Genomic DNA, 16970 nt, shown 5'->3' with positions numbered 1-16970 from the left:
AGCCACAAAGAAGAGCAGGGAGGGATTGTATTAGCGTGGCACCGGGCCAAATTCAACTCGGGAGATTCTACAAGACCTCGGGAAAAAAAAAATCCTCAGAGACAACACATGTTTTATTTACATCAACATGACTCAGTGCTGCCACATCTCTCAAACTACTGAAGTGTAGACTTTTTAAGGCCTTCACCTCAGATAGTATTACCTCTAAGACTGTGTGACAAACCTTAAGAATAATATTTACTCCTCCTTTCTTCTTCACCACTCACCATGTCCATCATTTTGAGTCCTTCCAGTAGTTTGCAGTTTCGGTTTTTGAGGCGGTGGGCCTCGTCGATCACCACGCAGCGCCACGGCACACTGCGAAGCTCCGGACAGTCAGTCAGAATCATCTCAAAGGTTGTGATCAACGCGTGGAACCGATACGCTCCCTTTATTACCTTACCCTGGAGGGATGAGGACAGAAAGAAAGAAAGGGTCAAGAGTGAAAAACTAAACGACTCCAAACTATGTGAGAAAACATGAAGAGAAGCTCTGAACTGGAGGACACTCCGACCATTTACAGTGCTTTGGTGTGTTCACCTTTTCATTATCTTCAGAGAGGCAAACCTCCATGTTTCATACCTGTCCTCTTTGTTCCTTATTTTTCCTTATTCACTCACTTATGATCTAAATCTGTCAGCCATCCAAGACTAACAAATACACAACGTAGGCTGGGAGTGCTCCACGCAGCTGCTGCGTGTCCTCTGTCTGCTGTGAATCCAGCGTTGCAGGAATGAAGGACACACTGTGACCTTGAGGATTACCTCAGCCTGAATTGGGAATGAGCGGTAAAGCAAGGACACCACTACCCCAGCTTATTTCCTTCACTGTGGCGGGGTGGGGGTGGGGTAGGGGGGTTAGCTGAGATGTTAGCAGCATTGTACGATGGCAGCTTACGGTATATGGCTTACGGCTAGAGGGCTGTAAAGAGCTTATACAGCAGCAGAGGAGCACTGTCCATCCCTAGCTGGCTGAAGATTTTCCCCTGACTTAGGAGGGTGTTCAGATCTGCTGACTGTCTCGCACAGCGGCATCTCATTTCATCTATTCCACAGCCGTGAGCTCATCACTCTCACACAGAGCTGCTGAGAGGACGCGTTACACATTCTGTTGACTTCTTCACTCCATTCCAAATCTATACCCAGCTTAGTTTTATGCAGAAACATTTAGAGAGACAGCCTGGAGAAGACATCGAGACGGCTAACTGAGCTAATGAAACATGGATGATCACGTTCAATAGACTTTCCTATAGCGGTGCAATCTTAAGTCACATGAAAATGAACATTTTATGATTTATAAACACAACTTCAATCATATTTTACTGTTGCCATGTTTCCTTCCTGCATTTTCTGCTTGGTCAACATCATCAAACTGCACGTCTGTTCACTTCCTGTCAACTCTTGAGGTCATGTTAGTCACCTCCGACCTCACTGATCACCTTACTGCGTCTTCATCCTTAATTTAGTTACTTCTCTTTTCACATTTAGCTTCGTTAGCTCTGACATTAGCCTGTAATTCACAGCTTAGCTAAAGTTGAGTCTTTATTTTTACACTCTGTTTGAAGAGGTGCCAGCTCGTGAAAGCGAGCGGTGAAGTCCCGACCTCGTCGCTGGATAAGGGCTTTAAATTGTGTGTGTTCAGCTGTATGTGAATATAGTGAAGGCTCACAGAGCAAAAAGTCTGTAGGGCTGACACTCCTCATAAACCTCACGGCACTTTAATTCATTTTAGTAGGCGCAGAGTAACTAAATTAAGGTGGAAAAGGCTCTGTAAGGTGATCGCTGAGGGAGGAGGTGAAGAAAAGTTACTGTGGAGCTGACGGGAAGCAAAGAAAAGCAGAGCGCAGAAAGTACACAATTATTGATCAAGCATTAATTCAGGCTGCAGGACAGATCTGTCTCGTCCCGTTTACCTGTGCATCTCTGTAGTACATCTCGTAGGCCTGGATGGTCTTGCGGCTGGCCTGGCTGCCGTGGTAGACCACCACGTTGAGCTCGGTCCAGGTCCTGAACTCCCTCTCCCAGTTGGGGATGGTGGAGAGCGGAGCGATGACCAGGAATGGCCCCTCAATGCCCTTCATGTAAATCTCATAGAGGAATGTGATGGACTGGATGGTCTTTCCGAGACCCATCTCGTCAGCCAAGATACAGTTACGTCTGCGGAGGACATGATGATGTGTGAATGTGAGGCTGACGAAGGATCGGCTTCTCTATTTCAGGGTTGCTAAACCGACGAAGACCTCGATGCCCGCATGCCAGGTACCACAGACTACTGGTGACAGATCATCGCCATCATCTAAAGGATGATCGAAAGACTTTTCCCCTTTTGGTTCATTAACTCTGATTTTCCAAAATCCGTTTTCCACTCAGTGATCTGATGCAGAAAACTGTGTGAGACGAGCTGGAAAACACTCTAAGTTGCTGGAAAAGCGACCTGTCATTCTCGAGAGCTTTGACTGGATTCCTTCATTTTCCAGGCCTGGAATTCAGCTCTAATACTTTAATGATATTCCAGAAAATCCATGACTAATATCCACCCTCAAACAGCAAGACTGCGGGCACATGTGCGTCTGTTTGAGCTGCTCAATGAAGGTTTGTGTCTCTTATGGTACAGTCAGCGTACATTTCATGCTACAGTGCCACTTAATGTCCACTTTAGATACTAAATGAGGTGTTGTCACATGCGCGGGGCCTGGCAGCAGCAGTTTGGGGACTCATTCCGTCAGAATAAAGTTAACAGTGACTTACGAGTTGTACCAGTTGAAGGTTAGCCAGTTGAGGCCTTCCAGCTGGTATTCCCTGAGTGCGTTGCCGTTCCTGTATTCCCTGGAGCCCTCCAGCTTTTTCCAGTCGGCTGCAGGAGGCCGATCCTAGACACACGTGATATTATGAGAGGTTATTGTCTTATACACAGGACTGCGGGTTAGCTGAATTTTGATGTTTTGGTCATTGGGATTCATCCTGAACGTCTGCCACAAACGCCTGACATCTGTGGAGACGTTTCTGTGTTATCAGCCATGCTGATACACATATGAATATATAAATATTCCAAATATTGCCTCTGCATGAAGAAGCATTGCTACGGCCCTTGAGGAGAAACAGTAGGCAGTAGTTAAATAGATGGACACAGGGAGAGAAAGGAGTGATGGATGGAAAAGACCACAGCCAGTCAGCTGCTTCTGTTCAGCATTAAACACACTGTTAGTGGTTTGGCCTGGCCACAAGAGTAGGGCGTGTGTGTGTGTGCATGTGTGTGTGTGTGAGCGAGTGTGTAAGACCACAAGAACGTGGCCCTGTGGAGAGCAGTTAAGGGAGCTGTAAATCTGGAGGAGGAAGGAGCCGGCAGCAGGCCAACACACACAAACACACACGCCTACAGGGAGGAGGCTGGGAGACCGATGGAAACCAATGAGCATTCACACACACACACACACACACACTTACCACTCTCTTAGTGTTGGGTGTGCGTGCTGTGATGCGTTCATATTCCTCAATCTTGGACTGGTCGATGTCGGCCTTCAGCTCCCAGGTGGAGTCTTCGTAAGGCAGGCTGCACCATTTCACCAGATATAAGGTCACCGTCTGAATGAACACACGCGCACACACACACACACACACACACAGAGCGACAACAGGGAGGTTTGGTGAGTGTGTGTGTGGTGAGAGAGAGGGAGAGGCTCAAACCCATGAAAGATGACAGGAAGAGATCAAAGCACCTCTCCGTTTTCATCTGTGCTCTCTGAAACATCCAGGACGCGGTCCACCTCAACATAGTCCGGGTTAAAAGGCTCATCATCCATCTGGAAGAGAGAGAGAGAAAGAGAGCGAGGAGAGTTTTACTGTTAGAGAGCATGATCAGGGCGAGGCCACGCAATGTCATGTTTACAAAGAAACCTGATGTGGTTTGAAGCGTCTCCCACGACTGTGGATCTATGGATGCTGGAGATAAACGATCTCATCATTGTCACTTGGTTCGAGTCCTCAGATCAGTGTGAGGTTGAGGACCAAGATAATGGTGCTGATTGTAGTGTGGAGTGGCAGGCTCACCTCAGTTATGAAGCTGTTGAGCTGTTGCTTGGCCTTGAACCGCTTGACCTTCTGGTGGATTCTCTTGTCTTTCTCCAGCTCCTCCAGATCTGCCCAGCGACAGTGGAGGTACGAACTGAGACAGAAGAGACACAGAGACACTGAGCGAGTCGCATCGAAGCCAGGGAGCTCTGGAGAGTTTGTAGGATGTACTATATAGACTGGTCATGATGAGTGAAGTTAAGGTTTACAGAGGCTGGTGGATGGGTGAATGAACAGCTGTAATTTGTAGGTCAGTCGTCTAAAAAGTGTGCCACAAAGGGTGCTGCTGCAAAAGTGATCAAAGAAAATCAAAGTGAGGAGCTGCAGCCCAAGAACCCAAAGTGTTCACATGTTAACGTATGTTTAATGTATGGAAACAATCTACCTGCTGTCAAAGGGAATAAACCTCTGTGGGTCCTCAACATGTATTTTGTGTGCCGTCACTTGACTGAAATAATTACTCCATTCACAGAAAATTCATCAGACTATTTTGAGATTCACTGAAAGGTTCGAGTCATTTTTTATGGGGGTGTCTGACAGTAAAGAGGCAGAGAGGGGCTGACATAACTGGAACCCAGCTCTATGTTCTCAAATGTGAAGATTTGAAAATTTTAGTTTTATAGCTTGATAGATAGTTTCGATTTCAGAGTTTCTTGGACTTGATCAAAAAGCAGCAGCTGACTGTTGAATGTAACAAAAGCGTGGTCGTGATTATTTGAACTGTCGCCAACAGAGGAGAACACTGGACCATGAAGAGAGGGAGCTTAAATCACCATTTTTTTTGCTGTCCAAACTGCAATCTGATGAGTGTGGACAGCTCCGATGACCACTATGCCAAACAAAAACAGCACGTGTTTATGTCTGTCTGTACTATTACCACTGTGTTACTGACGCACGAGTCACCTCGAGGCTTTCACGTTCAATACACTGAGCTTTCATACTTATGGACCCATGGACACTATGGGTGTGTGTTGAGAATAAATCTAAAAAAAGGAGGAAGCCCTGCGGTGAAAGACAAAAGAGGTGGAGAGTGAGAAAAAAAAAAGAATAAAATGGCGAGTTACTCACAAGCCCTTGAACTTGACATAGAACTCCTCCACCTCCACTTCATCCCCCGACTCCAGCTGAAAAGAAGAAGAGAGAAAAAAAAAAGGTTAATAATCAGAGTAAATATAGCAGCTGCATGGTGAAAGAGCACGAGCGGCTCGTCATTGTTATACAACATGTGGTTGAATTAGTGAAGTGGCGCAGAAGGAGCCTGTACACCAGTTTCACACTGACGTGTCAGTCAACACTGAAGCTCGCTCTGCTTGACATCCTTGCGCTGCGGGGAAGGATTGTTTCATTTCAAGCTCGCCGGTCACAAAAACAAAAGAGCGACGTGAAGGAAGGTCGGAACATTTGGAAACATTTCAGAGGATTTTTGGAGGAAAATATGAAGGAGTGTGACTTCAGACGTAGAAACAGATTCACGGTCACAGCGTGTGAAAGGGGAAATACCCAAACAGTGGCTCCTTCAAGCACAGCCGTCCACTTCCATTCACCATTACTACTGCAACACACACACACACCAACCATGCTACTACTACTGTAATGCCATGAATCATCAATCACACACACACCCTGCCTGAGGAAATGCTAGCTTGGAGTCTGGCGTAGCTAGCGTTGTGGTTTTGGCTATGTGCCAAGCCCGGGGTCAACTCTGAATGGAGCTGCGAGGGTGTGTGCGTGTGTGTATGTGTATGTGTGTGTAGGTGGTGGGGGGGTAACCCATTGGCAGCTGGCGAGCAAAGGAAAGTTGGCTGGTGACTCTGTGTGCACGTGTGCGTGCATGTGTTGGCTCAGGGATGAGCTTTCTTTAGACAAGCCGTCTAAAACAAAGCACGCACACACACACACACTGAGCTCCAAGCACACACGCGTACTGAAATATAAGAACTCTTGTCTCCACTTACCAAGCGAATACACGCTGTCTGAGCTTGTGTGTGTGTGTGTGTGTGTGTGTGTGTGTGTGTGTGTGTGTGTGTGTGTGTGTGTGTGTGTGTGTGTGTGTGTAATCTGCTTAGGCCAGCTGTGGAGTGGCTAATCAGATGACGTAAACCATGACTCGGGCCAGCGTGTCCGTGTGTGTGTGTGTGTGTGTCTATGTGTCTCACCTGTTTCTTGCCAGTGCGCAGGCCCATGATCTTCTCCACGACGGGCCCCTCGGCCTCGACTACATCCTGGAAACACACAGAACAAACAAAGAGTTGGAGCGTCGTCCGGCCTCATCTGGCTGTGATACACACTCTCTCTAAACAAGTTCAAGTTCACAGTGTGTTAAGAGCGAGCAACTATTTCTGCATTTATAAAAGCTGTGTGACACTCTTTTTTTTGCATCTTATAATCATTTTTCATGAATCCAGAGCCAAACTTCCCGAGCTAACTTTGGCCTTGACATGAGCAGCCATGCAAGATTGTTTCCTAACTTAAATACTGACTTCATCTTTGATCTGAATCTGAGCAGACATTGGATGCCAGCTTTCAGTACTGAACCATTTTTGATAAACGGTGCAGCGGATGCGTTTCAAGGAGTGTCAGAGTACTGATCCAATCTGATATGGACAGAGTTAATATTTGAGAAAATATGAGAAATCGTTAAAAGCTTTTAGTTACACATTCCTACAATGCACTGTGTTTTTGACAGGGCGTAACAGATCAAATGTAAAATTTTATGTTATAAAAAATATAAACACTTCTTTCTTCTCTGCACACAAAGGTTTATTTCTCTCTAATTATGTTCAATGTCTATGTTAGCGCCATGACAATCCATCACCTGACCGGTGTGGTGCCGCTCTACAATGTGCACTTTATTTCAAACTGAGGATCACCGGCCCTCCTCTGCCTCTGAGTATGTGATGATGCAGTACATATTGTTGACATCACAGATACACTACAGGTGGGAATGTCTGCAAATACTCTTTTCTTTCTGTATTCATAATCATAATCATGCCTAAGCTCTGATAATAAACTCTTTCCATTCATATCTATGACAGGAGCCTCGGCTGTACCTGTTGATGTGATGATGACGACGGGGACTTGGGTGCTGGCGAGTCGTCGCCGCTGTCATCGTCCTCTGAGATCTTAAACTCCAGATCCTCGGTGTACCTCTTCCTCTTCACTTGACGGCTGGAGCGACGCTTCTGTTGGACGGAGGAGAGGCCGGAAGGTGTAAACGCACACGACAAACACACGGACAAAGAAACACATCTGAATGTGTAGTGACACTCTACACGTCTGCGCTACATTACGCCACATTAAACAAGATGGAGAGGAAACAGCAGCACTGTGTGTTCTGATCCTTCACCAGGCCGCCCTCTTCCAAGAAAATACGTTCGCTATTCATTATTCTCTTCCATATGGTGCGACGTGTTCTCCATATTGACTTTGAAGGAAACATCGGCCAATTTGTTTTGGCTCAAAATTGTTGCCAAAGAGTGGGAAAAACCTGCTGCAGCGGACGGGCTAAAGAGGACACGCTGCTGCTGAGGTGCTGCCCTGTTTGAATGAGAGCCACGGCTCTTTACGCAGCTAATAGCCAGATGCTACTCTTCACATGCTCGCACAAATTACATTTGCATGGAAAATCTGGTCCAAGTTCAGCTTGTTCCTGCAAACAGCATCTACACAGAACCAGCTCTCCAAAAGTATGTCCACACTAAATACTCAGAGGGGGGTTCAGCTGTGTTTAAGAAAAGGAGCGTGCAGCAGGTGAAAAGTTGCTGATGGTGCGCACTTGGCAGAGAGACCAGTCTGCTTGTTCTGTCAACAAACTGGTTTACAACACAAACAGTAGACGCCTCCCGGCTCTCGGCAGGCTGTGACGCAGAGGGATCTGCAAAGATTCATGGCTTTTTTGGTGGAGCGGCGCTGCGACGCAACGTGAGCCATGACTTTGTCGGGTTTTTTCTGATGCCTGGAAAAAGTTTCTCCAAAAAAAAACTTTCAGCTCGTACCTGCACACCATCGTCGTCGTCATCTTCAGGAGGGGAGGGGGGTGGAGACTTCACCTCCACGTCGTCGCTGACTGACGACTCCCTCTTCCTCTTGGAATCCTTCTTAGCAGCACTAGCCCCGCCCTCTGCCTCCACCTTCTTACTGCTGCGGGAAAGAGAAGAAAAAACAAAAAAAAACAACAACTTAATATTCAGGAAAAAAAACAGCAACAAAAGACCACTCCTCAGAGCACCACCTCTATTACAGTTTACACACTATACGGCAGCATTCGTGTGAGTGTGAGTGTGTGTGTGTGTGTGTGTGTGTGTGTGGTGTCCCAGGGCGGTCGCCATGTTTGATTTATCCATTTAGAAATCATTAGTGTGCCTCAGGCTCTGGCACACAGGGGGTTAATATGATGAAAGACTGCGAGGAGGAGGAGGGGGGGATAGAGAGATACAGGCAGAGGGAGGGAGTGAGTGAGAGAGAGACAGGCAGACAGAGAGAGAGAGAGGGACAGAAAGAGAGAGGCCCCAGAGAGAGAGAGAGAGGGGAGGGGGAGGGGTTGAAAGGCCCCCAGGCTTCCTCTAATCTCTGGCATGGAAAGAAAGAGGAGCTGGCTCTGTGTGTGAGTGTGTGTGCGTACACACCACAGAGGAAGACAGGAGGACTCTCAGCAGCCCTCTTCTGTCTCTCTCAGCACTCGGTTACTTTACAGTCACAGAGAGGATGGCGAGGCCGCTCCACACAGGACTGCTTGTGTACTCCAGCCATAATTAGGGCTGAGACCTGACAGTGCTGCATCAAAATCCAGTGCGGAATCTGCTTATCAAACCTGAGGCCTTCCAAATCCACTGATTAAACCTGCTTAGGGTTAGCTTTGTGAGTAACCGAACCTGCAGCTCCAGCCTCACGCTGACCAGAGCGTGGATTCACAAAATATGAAGTGCTGATCCACGGTGCGTGACACTGAGGGAAATATCACACTGAGGGACATTAAAGATCGTTTGAGGCGCGTCGAAGTTTAACTTAACATTCTGAAACTAAGACCACGTGACCAGCTTCTGTTGGTGTTGTTGGTTCGACTCGACGTGGAGCCGTCGTTTCCGCTGCTCTCTGCCCGCTTTAGGGAACAAGTCCTGGATCTGCACTTAAGCACTGCTGCTGCCTCTTTGCTGGCGTGTTATTACTTCCGCGCGCTGTGTTTTCTGTGCCATTTGTCTGTCAGCAGGTCTACAGAGAAACTACTGCTCCCGTTTTCATGAAACTTGGGTGGATGGATGTAGTCTGGGCCAGCTGCAGAAGCCATTCAGTTTGAGAGTGGATATGAACAACAGGGCAGAAAGACAAAGTCTCACTTTTCTAACACTGTGACACAGATCAGCTGTGATACAGACAGTGGTTGTGTTTGTTGGCCTTGGTGGAGGTGTGCACTCTGACAGCCCTTTGAGTTTTCACATTAAAGTGACAGAATTTCTTCTCACACTGTCTGACCGACAGCTTCACATGAAAACAAATTCCTATGGGAGCTAACGCTGATTAGCTACCGCTGAACACTGCCAGCAGTTAGTGTTTGTGCTCTGAAGGTCGCTAATAATCAAAGAGCGCAGAGAGATCCATGGACTTTTCAGACACGACGGAATTGGTGCGCTTGCCGGTTCAGCGGTTCAAAGTTCCACCAGGAAACGTGGCGTGGCTAAAGCCACTAAAAAAAAAAAAGAATGTTTTAGTAGCGTAGTGCGGTCGCTGTCTGTCACAGAGAGACACCCATGGCCTGTTGAGGGGGACGCACGTCTTCGTCTTTGCTGTTGGCTGAAGTTCAGCTGAACTCTACGTGATGAAAATGGTGAATTTGCGCATGTGTGTTTTACTTCAACGTTTCATAAGAGACTCCCGGGTGTTCTGTAAACCTGGAGCTGGATCCAGAATGACACACACTATCCCGACCCAACACAGCCACAGTGTTCACTTTACATGCATTAAAACATATTCATGATTATACATTCAGACTACGAGGAGACAATGTGCTGCACTGACTGACGCTACAGCACAGCTCGCTGTGTTCTCATGTGTGCTGCCTCTCCCCCATGTTGCCCTCTGTAGTACTGTATCTCTCTCTGCTGCTCTGTGTCTATGTCGCTCGGCCTGTCTCCCTCCTGCTCGCTCGCTCTCTCTCTCTCTGTGTCTCTCGCCCCCTCTCTGTCCCTGGGGCCCTTCTCCTTTCATCCTCACGCCAAGAGCAATCACCATCTCCGTGGTAACGGCTGGTCATGTGACCTGCACCTGTTCCTCTGGCTGGTCGCCACACGCTGGAGCCATCTGGCCACACACACGCGCACAGACACACACACATACACACTTCTCCACTTGGCTGACTCCCCTCTCTTCCTCCGAGCTTCTTCATGGCCTCACATCTCTTCCCTTCATCACCTCCACAACTCCTCCTGCTCCGTCCATCTCTCCGCTTTTCCTCTCTCATTTGTGAATATTGGACTTCAGGGTCAGGTCCACACACACACACACACACACACACACACACACACACACACAATGAATGTTAAAGCTGCAGTCACACAGCAGCTTTAACATTCATTTAGCTTTTAATTAGATGACTGACTTGCTGCGAGTGTGTTGATTAGCTCTCAGGTTACGGTCCATCAGACACACTGTTCATAAAGCGTAACGTCACCGGCCTTTAGTCCAGTGGAGCTCGTGAAGGAACAACACCTTATGAATCAAACAGCTCGTGCTTCGTACACTGTGGTTTGTCACCGTCATCAACATGGCTGCTTCGTGCAGTCTTCTGCAATCGCTCTAAATTTCACGAACAACTAACTGGATCCTCATCACTGGTCAGAATAAGTCAAACTGCTCGGAATACATGCTGACTCACCGGCTGACAGCGTGCTCCTGAACAGATCGTACATTTCTTCTGACTTTACTTTATCAAAGTCATGAAGACCGAAAACAAAAAATGGAAAAAATTAAAAAGAAGAATAAAGTTGTTGATGGTCATCTACCAAACACTTCTGTGGCGGCTGTAATGTAGGTCAGAGGATGACGGTTATCCATGAGGTGTGTCTGAGGTGTGGACGATTTAGAAGCATCTACTGGCAGAATAAAAGTAATATTCATAACTATGTTTTCGTCATGTGTATGATCACATGAAAAGAAGAACTGTCATTGTTGCCTAAAAATGAGTTTGTTCTAGACAGTTTGCTTTTTTTCCTACATGTTTGGAAGGAGAGGGCGAGGGGTGCAAGAGGATTCACTTGGTGCCACTAAATCTTACACACTGGACCTTTAAAGAAAAAAAGCAGGACACTAAACTGAATATTTTGGACTTGTGGACGAATGAAGACATTTGAGGACGTCAGAGCACTGAACTACATTTTATGTAAGAAAAAAAACTGATCCCATAATTTAGAAAATGATTGACAGTTGTTGGTTGCAGTTCAATGTTGGAAGAAGCTGACCAGCCAATCAGGACGGTCTCCGTGTAAAACGAGTCCTGTCCAGGTGAACACATCATTCACTCTGCAGCACGCATTCACACATGCTGGCCAGCTGTGTGTGTGTGTGTGTGTGTGTGTGTGTGTGTGTGTGTGTGTAAATGAGTGGAGATACTCCTTTCAGATGGGTGGAGGGAGCATAAAGGACAGGAAGCAGAGCGGTGGAGTAAAATGCGGGGAGGGAGAGGAGAAGTGAGGAGGAAGACAAAACCAGGAGAGGGGTGGGGTGTACGGGACACCTGCTGTCATGATGAGTCATACCACCGAACCCCCACGTACACACGCAAACATACACACTCGACCCATGGCAACAAAAACCAACACACACACAGACACACACACCTTCTGTGTGTGTCCAAAAAGTGCTGTATTTGCACACACACGTCTGCAGACAAAGCAAGGTGCCTGCATGCATGTCTGACTTCTTTGTGTGTACTGCAAACAAATCACCCGTCCGTCCATATGTACACGCACACACACAGGGAAGGGTGTGGCAGCTGAGAGCTGGGTTATTTATAGATGTACTTCCTCTGAGAGAGGTAGACAGAGAGAGGGAGTGTGAGCGAGAGCTAAGGAGAGAGAGAGAAAGAAAGCAAGGTCAAAGGAGAGGAGTGAGCTGAGTGGACAAGTTAAAACACACACACACACACACACACACACACACACACACACACACACACACACACACACACACACACACACACACACACACACACGCCTAAAGCCAACAGCAGTGAATGCATCTGCAGGTCTCGCTGCTTTCATTAAGAAAGTTGGCCTAGGCACAATCACCGATCTGCACCAGTTTAGAGGAAATCATGTGTTGAAATCACGTTGCTGTGTAATCATCAGAATCAATGCCAACAGGAACTGTTAGCTAATGCAGCTCGACTTCTTCTGGCACAGATTTAACAACCTGCAAGGCGAGAAAATTACCAAAAAAACCCGCGTGAGCTCACTTAAGGGTTACTTGGTGTTTACGCCGCCCGAAGCGTGATGGGAACCATGGGGGCAAAAATGTCTTTATATTTATCGCGAATGTGGACATGATGACGGAACGCAGCGGGGGCAATCGTGAAAATCTGCTCAGATTTTTACGATCGTGCTAAAGCGCGCCGCTCCAGCCGCTCGTGCATGGAAATTGTGATGTGTTGAAGCCCTGTAGACGTGCAGGCTGCAAAAAAAAAAAAAAAAAAAAAAGTTTTCATAGCAACAGGAGAGAAAGCGTGCAGCACCACGTGATCGCATGACCTGTCTGTAAACAGCAGTGAAGACTGAAGAGCAGCCCCACGCTCAAAGGGTTAACACAACAAGCCCAACATCCTGGTTACATCAATTAAGCGACGCCGTCAGTCTGCTCTGTGGTGGTTATTGCTTCACACACATGCAAATAACAGCGAGCACAGAGAAATTGTGTGTGTGTTCTGGGGCTTATTTCTCCACCCACCAGGGGAAATCTCACAAATCCCCCCCCCAAAAAAATGCAACGGAACATAACGAGGTGGCCCGTGAGGAGAAATTTCTCGACATTTTCCAAGTTTAATTCAAGAATCAAGCATGAAAAAAAAAAAAAATTCAGACATGGGCAGAAAGTTTTGCCACAAGGAGAGCAGCACACAGAAAAACTAGTTTTTAACACATGAAGAACTTCTAAAGTCAAGACATCATGCGTCATTACGAGGCTTTCTGAAAGGCCTGCAGACACACTGTGAGCTTAAACTTTACGAGCGCTGTGCCAAACTTCATTTCAAAATATGGAAACTTAATGTGTGCATGGGAGAACAGCAGAGAGAGGGGGGGTGGGAGAAAAAAAAAAGGGAAACATCAATCGTCAAGCGTTGGTGTAAATCAGAAAGACAGAGAGGAAGAGGGGAGATGGGGGAGGAGGGGGTGGAGGGGGAGGGAGGGAGGAGGAGGAGAGGAAAAAGATGAAAGGATACACTCCTCTTCAGCAGGAAGAGGTGGGATCGGAGGGAGGGGAGAGGAGGAGAGAGAATGAAAGAGAAGATATTTGGGTGATTGCGGCGGTCCACCATTTTAGAGGAGCGCTGAATGGCCAGCAGCCATTATTATGCTAAATTAACCTGCGAGCTGCAGGCCGCCACTCAAGATGGAGGAAAGCCTGACAACAGATAAGAGCTAGTTTACCAACACACACACACACACACACACACACACACACACACACACATAACAGGGGGGTGAGAATGGACTCCACACACACACACACAGAGTTGTGGCTGTGGAGTGGTCAGCAGCATGGCCTTCATTATCATTAGACGCCATTTTCTGCCACAAAGATTACCAACGACCCCTCCCCCAACACACACACACACACACACAAAATGCCTGCCCCTCACACACATACACACTCCAGGGTCCCCCCACAGTTCCCCGCCCCCGACTCTTTTCCAGTGGCCGATGCATGCAAACAGACACACACACACACACACACACACACCTCCCCCAGCGCTGACCCCTGCCTGCTGCTTTGGCCCTCCCTCTTCCTTGGGATAAAAGGGGCCGAGAGGAAAGAGAGAGAGAAAGAGGGGGGGGGCTGAGGGCTGGGACAGGGATGGGGGCCGTCCTGACACATTCCTCAGTCCGATCAAATTTCCACCTTCACAATGAAACCACCTCTGACACACACACACACACACACACACACACACACACACACACACACACACACACACACACCTCTCTCATCTGACTGTGTGTTAGAGGCCAGGTGAGAACATCAGGAGACGCTGCACGCAGGACCAGTTAACAGAGACAAGTGCTGCATGAGAAAAGTGACCCGGCAGGAGAACGAGCCGCGAGAGCGGAGAGAGAATAAAGTGAACAGAGCGGATATCCACAAACGCGTCAAGTGCTACGAGTTCGATCCGGCTCGTCCCTCAGGAAGTTCAAATTCACGCCCCGGGCCACAGTTACGTGCACGCTGTGGAGGATGAGTGCAGACTAAATGGAGGCGGTGTCTTCCACAGTGACTGCTGCTTGAAATGAATCAATTTAAAAGAGGAAAAAAAAAAAAAAAAAAAGCGCCATCCACAGAAACAGCTCCGACACACTGACGCACATATGTAACGCAGAGCTGCAGTGATTAGTTCAATCATCTTTGAGTCATTTATTAAGAAAACTGTCTCAATTCTGATTTCAGCTCCTCAGGTGTGAATATTTTCTGCTTTCTTTGCCCCTCTGTGACATTTGAGGACGTCAGCTCGAGCTCTGGAGCAACATTTCTCACATTTTTTTTAGACCAAACAACAAATTAACTAATCAAGAAAATAGTGATTAAAATCAACGGGAAAAAAACTTCAGCAGTAAAGAGGGACAAAACTCCAGGTCAGAACTGGAGTACTAACAGTTAAAGAACCATGTTCCGTCATAACAGCTGAAAAACAAAGGTTAACTAATGGAAAAGCAGCCATTGTTCCTTCTGAAAATTGATTACATGTACGTTTCATGTGTGTGAACGGACGAGCTGCTGAATTCTGTTTCTTTCCACCTGAGCTGTAAAACTAAAGCTGACAGTAGTTTTAACCCTGTTGATCAGTATCTATAGGAGTAAATGTGATTGATCCTCAGATCTGCCTGTCCATGCTCCACTGAGCCCTGTGATCACACTCACTCACACACACATACATACATATACACACAGAGTCTGAGGCAGTCTGGTGTTTCACAGCTCAGGGGTTGTGACCCCTTCAGTTCCCCCTAGTTGGTCACATGAGTGATGGATCTAGAGAGAAAGAGTGTGTGTGCTTGTGTTTTTTTTTTTTTTTACAGTGTCTCTGACATCCAGAGCTTTCAGTCATTTATCTGGTGAAGCAAAGAGTTTGGTATATTTAGGAAGATGGCTGTGGAGCTGAAACCTTCCACCTGCTGGTTAAAAGGAGCCAAATAGATGTTAAGAGGCGTTTTACTGATTTGACGTGTAAGTTTTCCACACACACAGACACACAGACAGACACACACACACACACACACACCTGTTCCTACCTGGTTTTCTTGGGGGTCTTGGTCTTGGGCGTGGAGCTCTTTGTTTTCTTCTCCTTGGGCTCTTTGGGGGTCTTGGGTGTTTTGGGTGTCTTCGGGGTCTTGGGCTCTTTGGGCTCCTTGCCCTCTGCCTTCTCCTTTGGTTTCTTTTTCCGCTTCTTCTTCTCCGCCGGCGGCGAACTTCCCTCTACAATTCCTGTGCCAGTAACCTGTTCGCCCGTGTCACTTCCTGTCCCGGGAAATTCGGACTTGTCGTCCTCTCCTCCGGCCTTCTTCCCACCCTCTTCTTGCTCTCTGTCCGATACTTTTGCTTTCTTCTTCCTCTTCTTTTTTGGCTTGGTCTCCTGGTCGCTGGGCTGCTCTGTGCTGATGGGCTGGCCGGGGGCACCAGCGCCGACTGTCGGCCTGTCAGGAACCATCATTGAGGCATCGCCTGACGGGTCGGTGGGGGAATGCTGGAGGTGTAGGGGAGGAGAGAGAAACATGTTAATTTGAGTTTGTCAGCTTTTGAACATAGAACAAGCTCACACAGAATATAGAACATATGATTTAAATAACCGTCCTCCCCATAAATAAACACAGTAGTCAGTTGGCTCTCAGGAAGGAAACTTTTCAAAAGATTTGGGAACAAAAGCTGGAAACCACATCCACAGTGTTGTCGTCCAGATGTGGCCAGGGTTGGCCAAAAGTCGCAGCACAGAAAGTATGAAAATACAACAAATTGGTTTCATACTTGTAGCGCTGAAACAATTACAGAACGTTGACAGAAGAGTTTGTTTTTGTAATCAAATATATTTAGTCACATTTCTGGCAATAAAAAGTAAAATATCCACCGAGAGTTTTTAGCTTCTTTCAGTAAAAGTGAAGCTCTGTTGGACACACAGATGTTGTGTGGCGGTGTGGGGGGCTGCTGGGGGTCCACCTGGACGGTCCACACTGGCTGCAGCGTGACATCAGGCTGAGTTGGTTTTGGCTCAACTTCTCCGATGCACGGTCGTGTGTTTTTTTGGCCGACACCTGTGGCGCACACCGCCGCAACCAAAACTAAGAACCCTGACTTAATTTTTTTTATGTAATTAATTGAAAAAATCAAAATCAAGATGAATTAATAAAAATAATTTTTACAAATTATAATCTAAATGATTTTCATCGTCAGTGAACCTGGTGATGATATTTTCATTGTGAAATGTCTTCTCACTTTACTGCCACTGAAAAACCAACTGGATTTCAGACTAAAGACAGAGACTGGCTGAAAGGTTCTGTTGACTGATGAATGAATTGATCATTTCAACTCTCACACACAGGATCAGTGCGAGCACATGTGCCACGAGGGGTGTGTGCTTTAGCCCGTCACTCAGTGCTGGTATGTTCTCTG

The 16970-nt window shown here is 47.1% G+C and overlaps 1 protein-coding gene across 2 annotated transcripts in view; it reads right to left on the bottom strand.

Moving 5' to 3' along the window:
- chd7 (chromodomain helicase DNA binding protein 7) overlaps positions 1-16970 on the bottom strand; it is a 58931-nt gene that overhangs the window by 19624 nt on the left and 22337 nt on the right. Inside the window, exons 4-14 of one of the 2 annotated variants that reach the window (XM_027283499.1) lie at positions 15599-16050; positions 8102-8246; positions 7157-7288; positions 6263-6328; positions 5175-5230; positions 4086-4200; positions 3755-3838; positions 3483-3620; positions 2787-2908; positions 1952-2195; positions 267-443 (exon numbers count right to left, since the gene is read on the bottom strand). In XM_027283499.1, coding sequence (XP_027139300.1) covers positions 267-443; positions 1952-2195; positions 2787-2908; positions 3483-3620; positions 3755-3838; positions 4086-4200; positions 5175-5230; positions 6263-6328; positions 7157-7288; positions 8102-8246; positions 15599-16050 — 1731 coding nt within the window. The remainder of the gene's footprint in view (positions 1-266; positions 444-1951; positions 2196-2786; positions 2909-3482; positions 3621-3754; positions 3839-4085; positions 4201-5174; positions 5231-6262; positions 6329-7156; positions 7289-8101; positions 8247-15598; positions 16051-16970) is intronic. The other variant, XM_027283500.1, reaches the window with a different exon arrangement.

This window comes from Larimichthys crocea, chromosome X (genome assembly GCF_000972845.2).
Source record: "Larimichthys crocea isolate SSNF chromosome X, L_crocea_2.0, whole genome shotgun sequence".
Classification (NCBI taxonomy): Eukaryota; Metazoa; Chordata; class Actinopteri; family Sciaenidae; genus Larimichthys; species Larimichthys crocea.
Note: the sequence above shows the minus strand (reverse complement) of the source record. Positions and strands in the feature narration are given on the sequence as shown.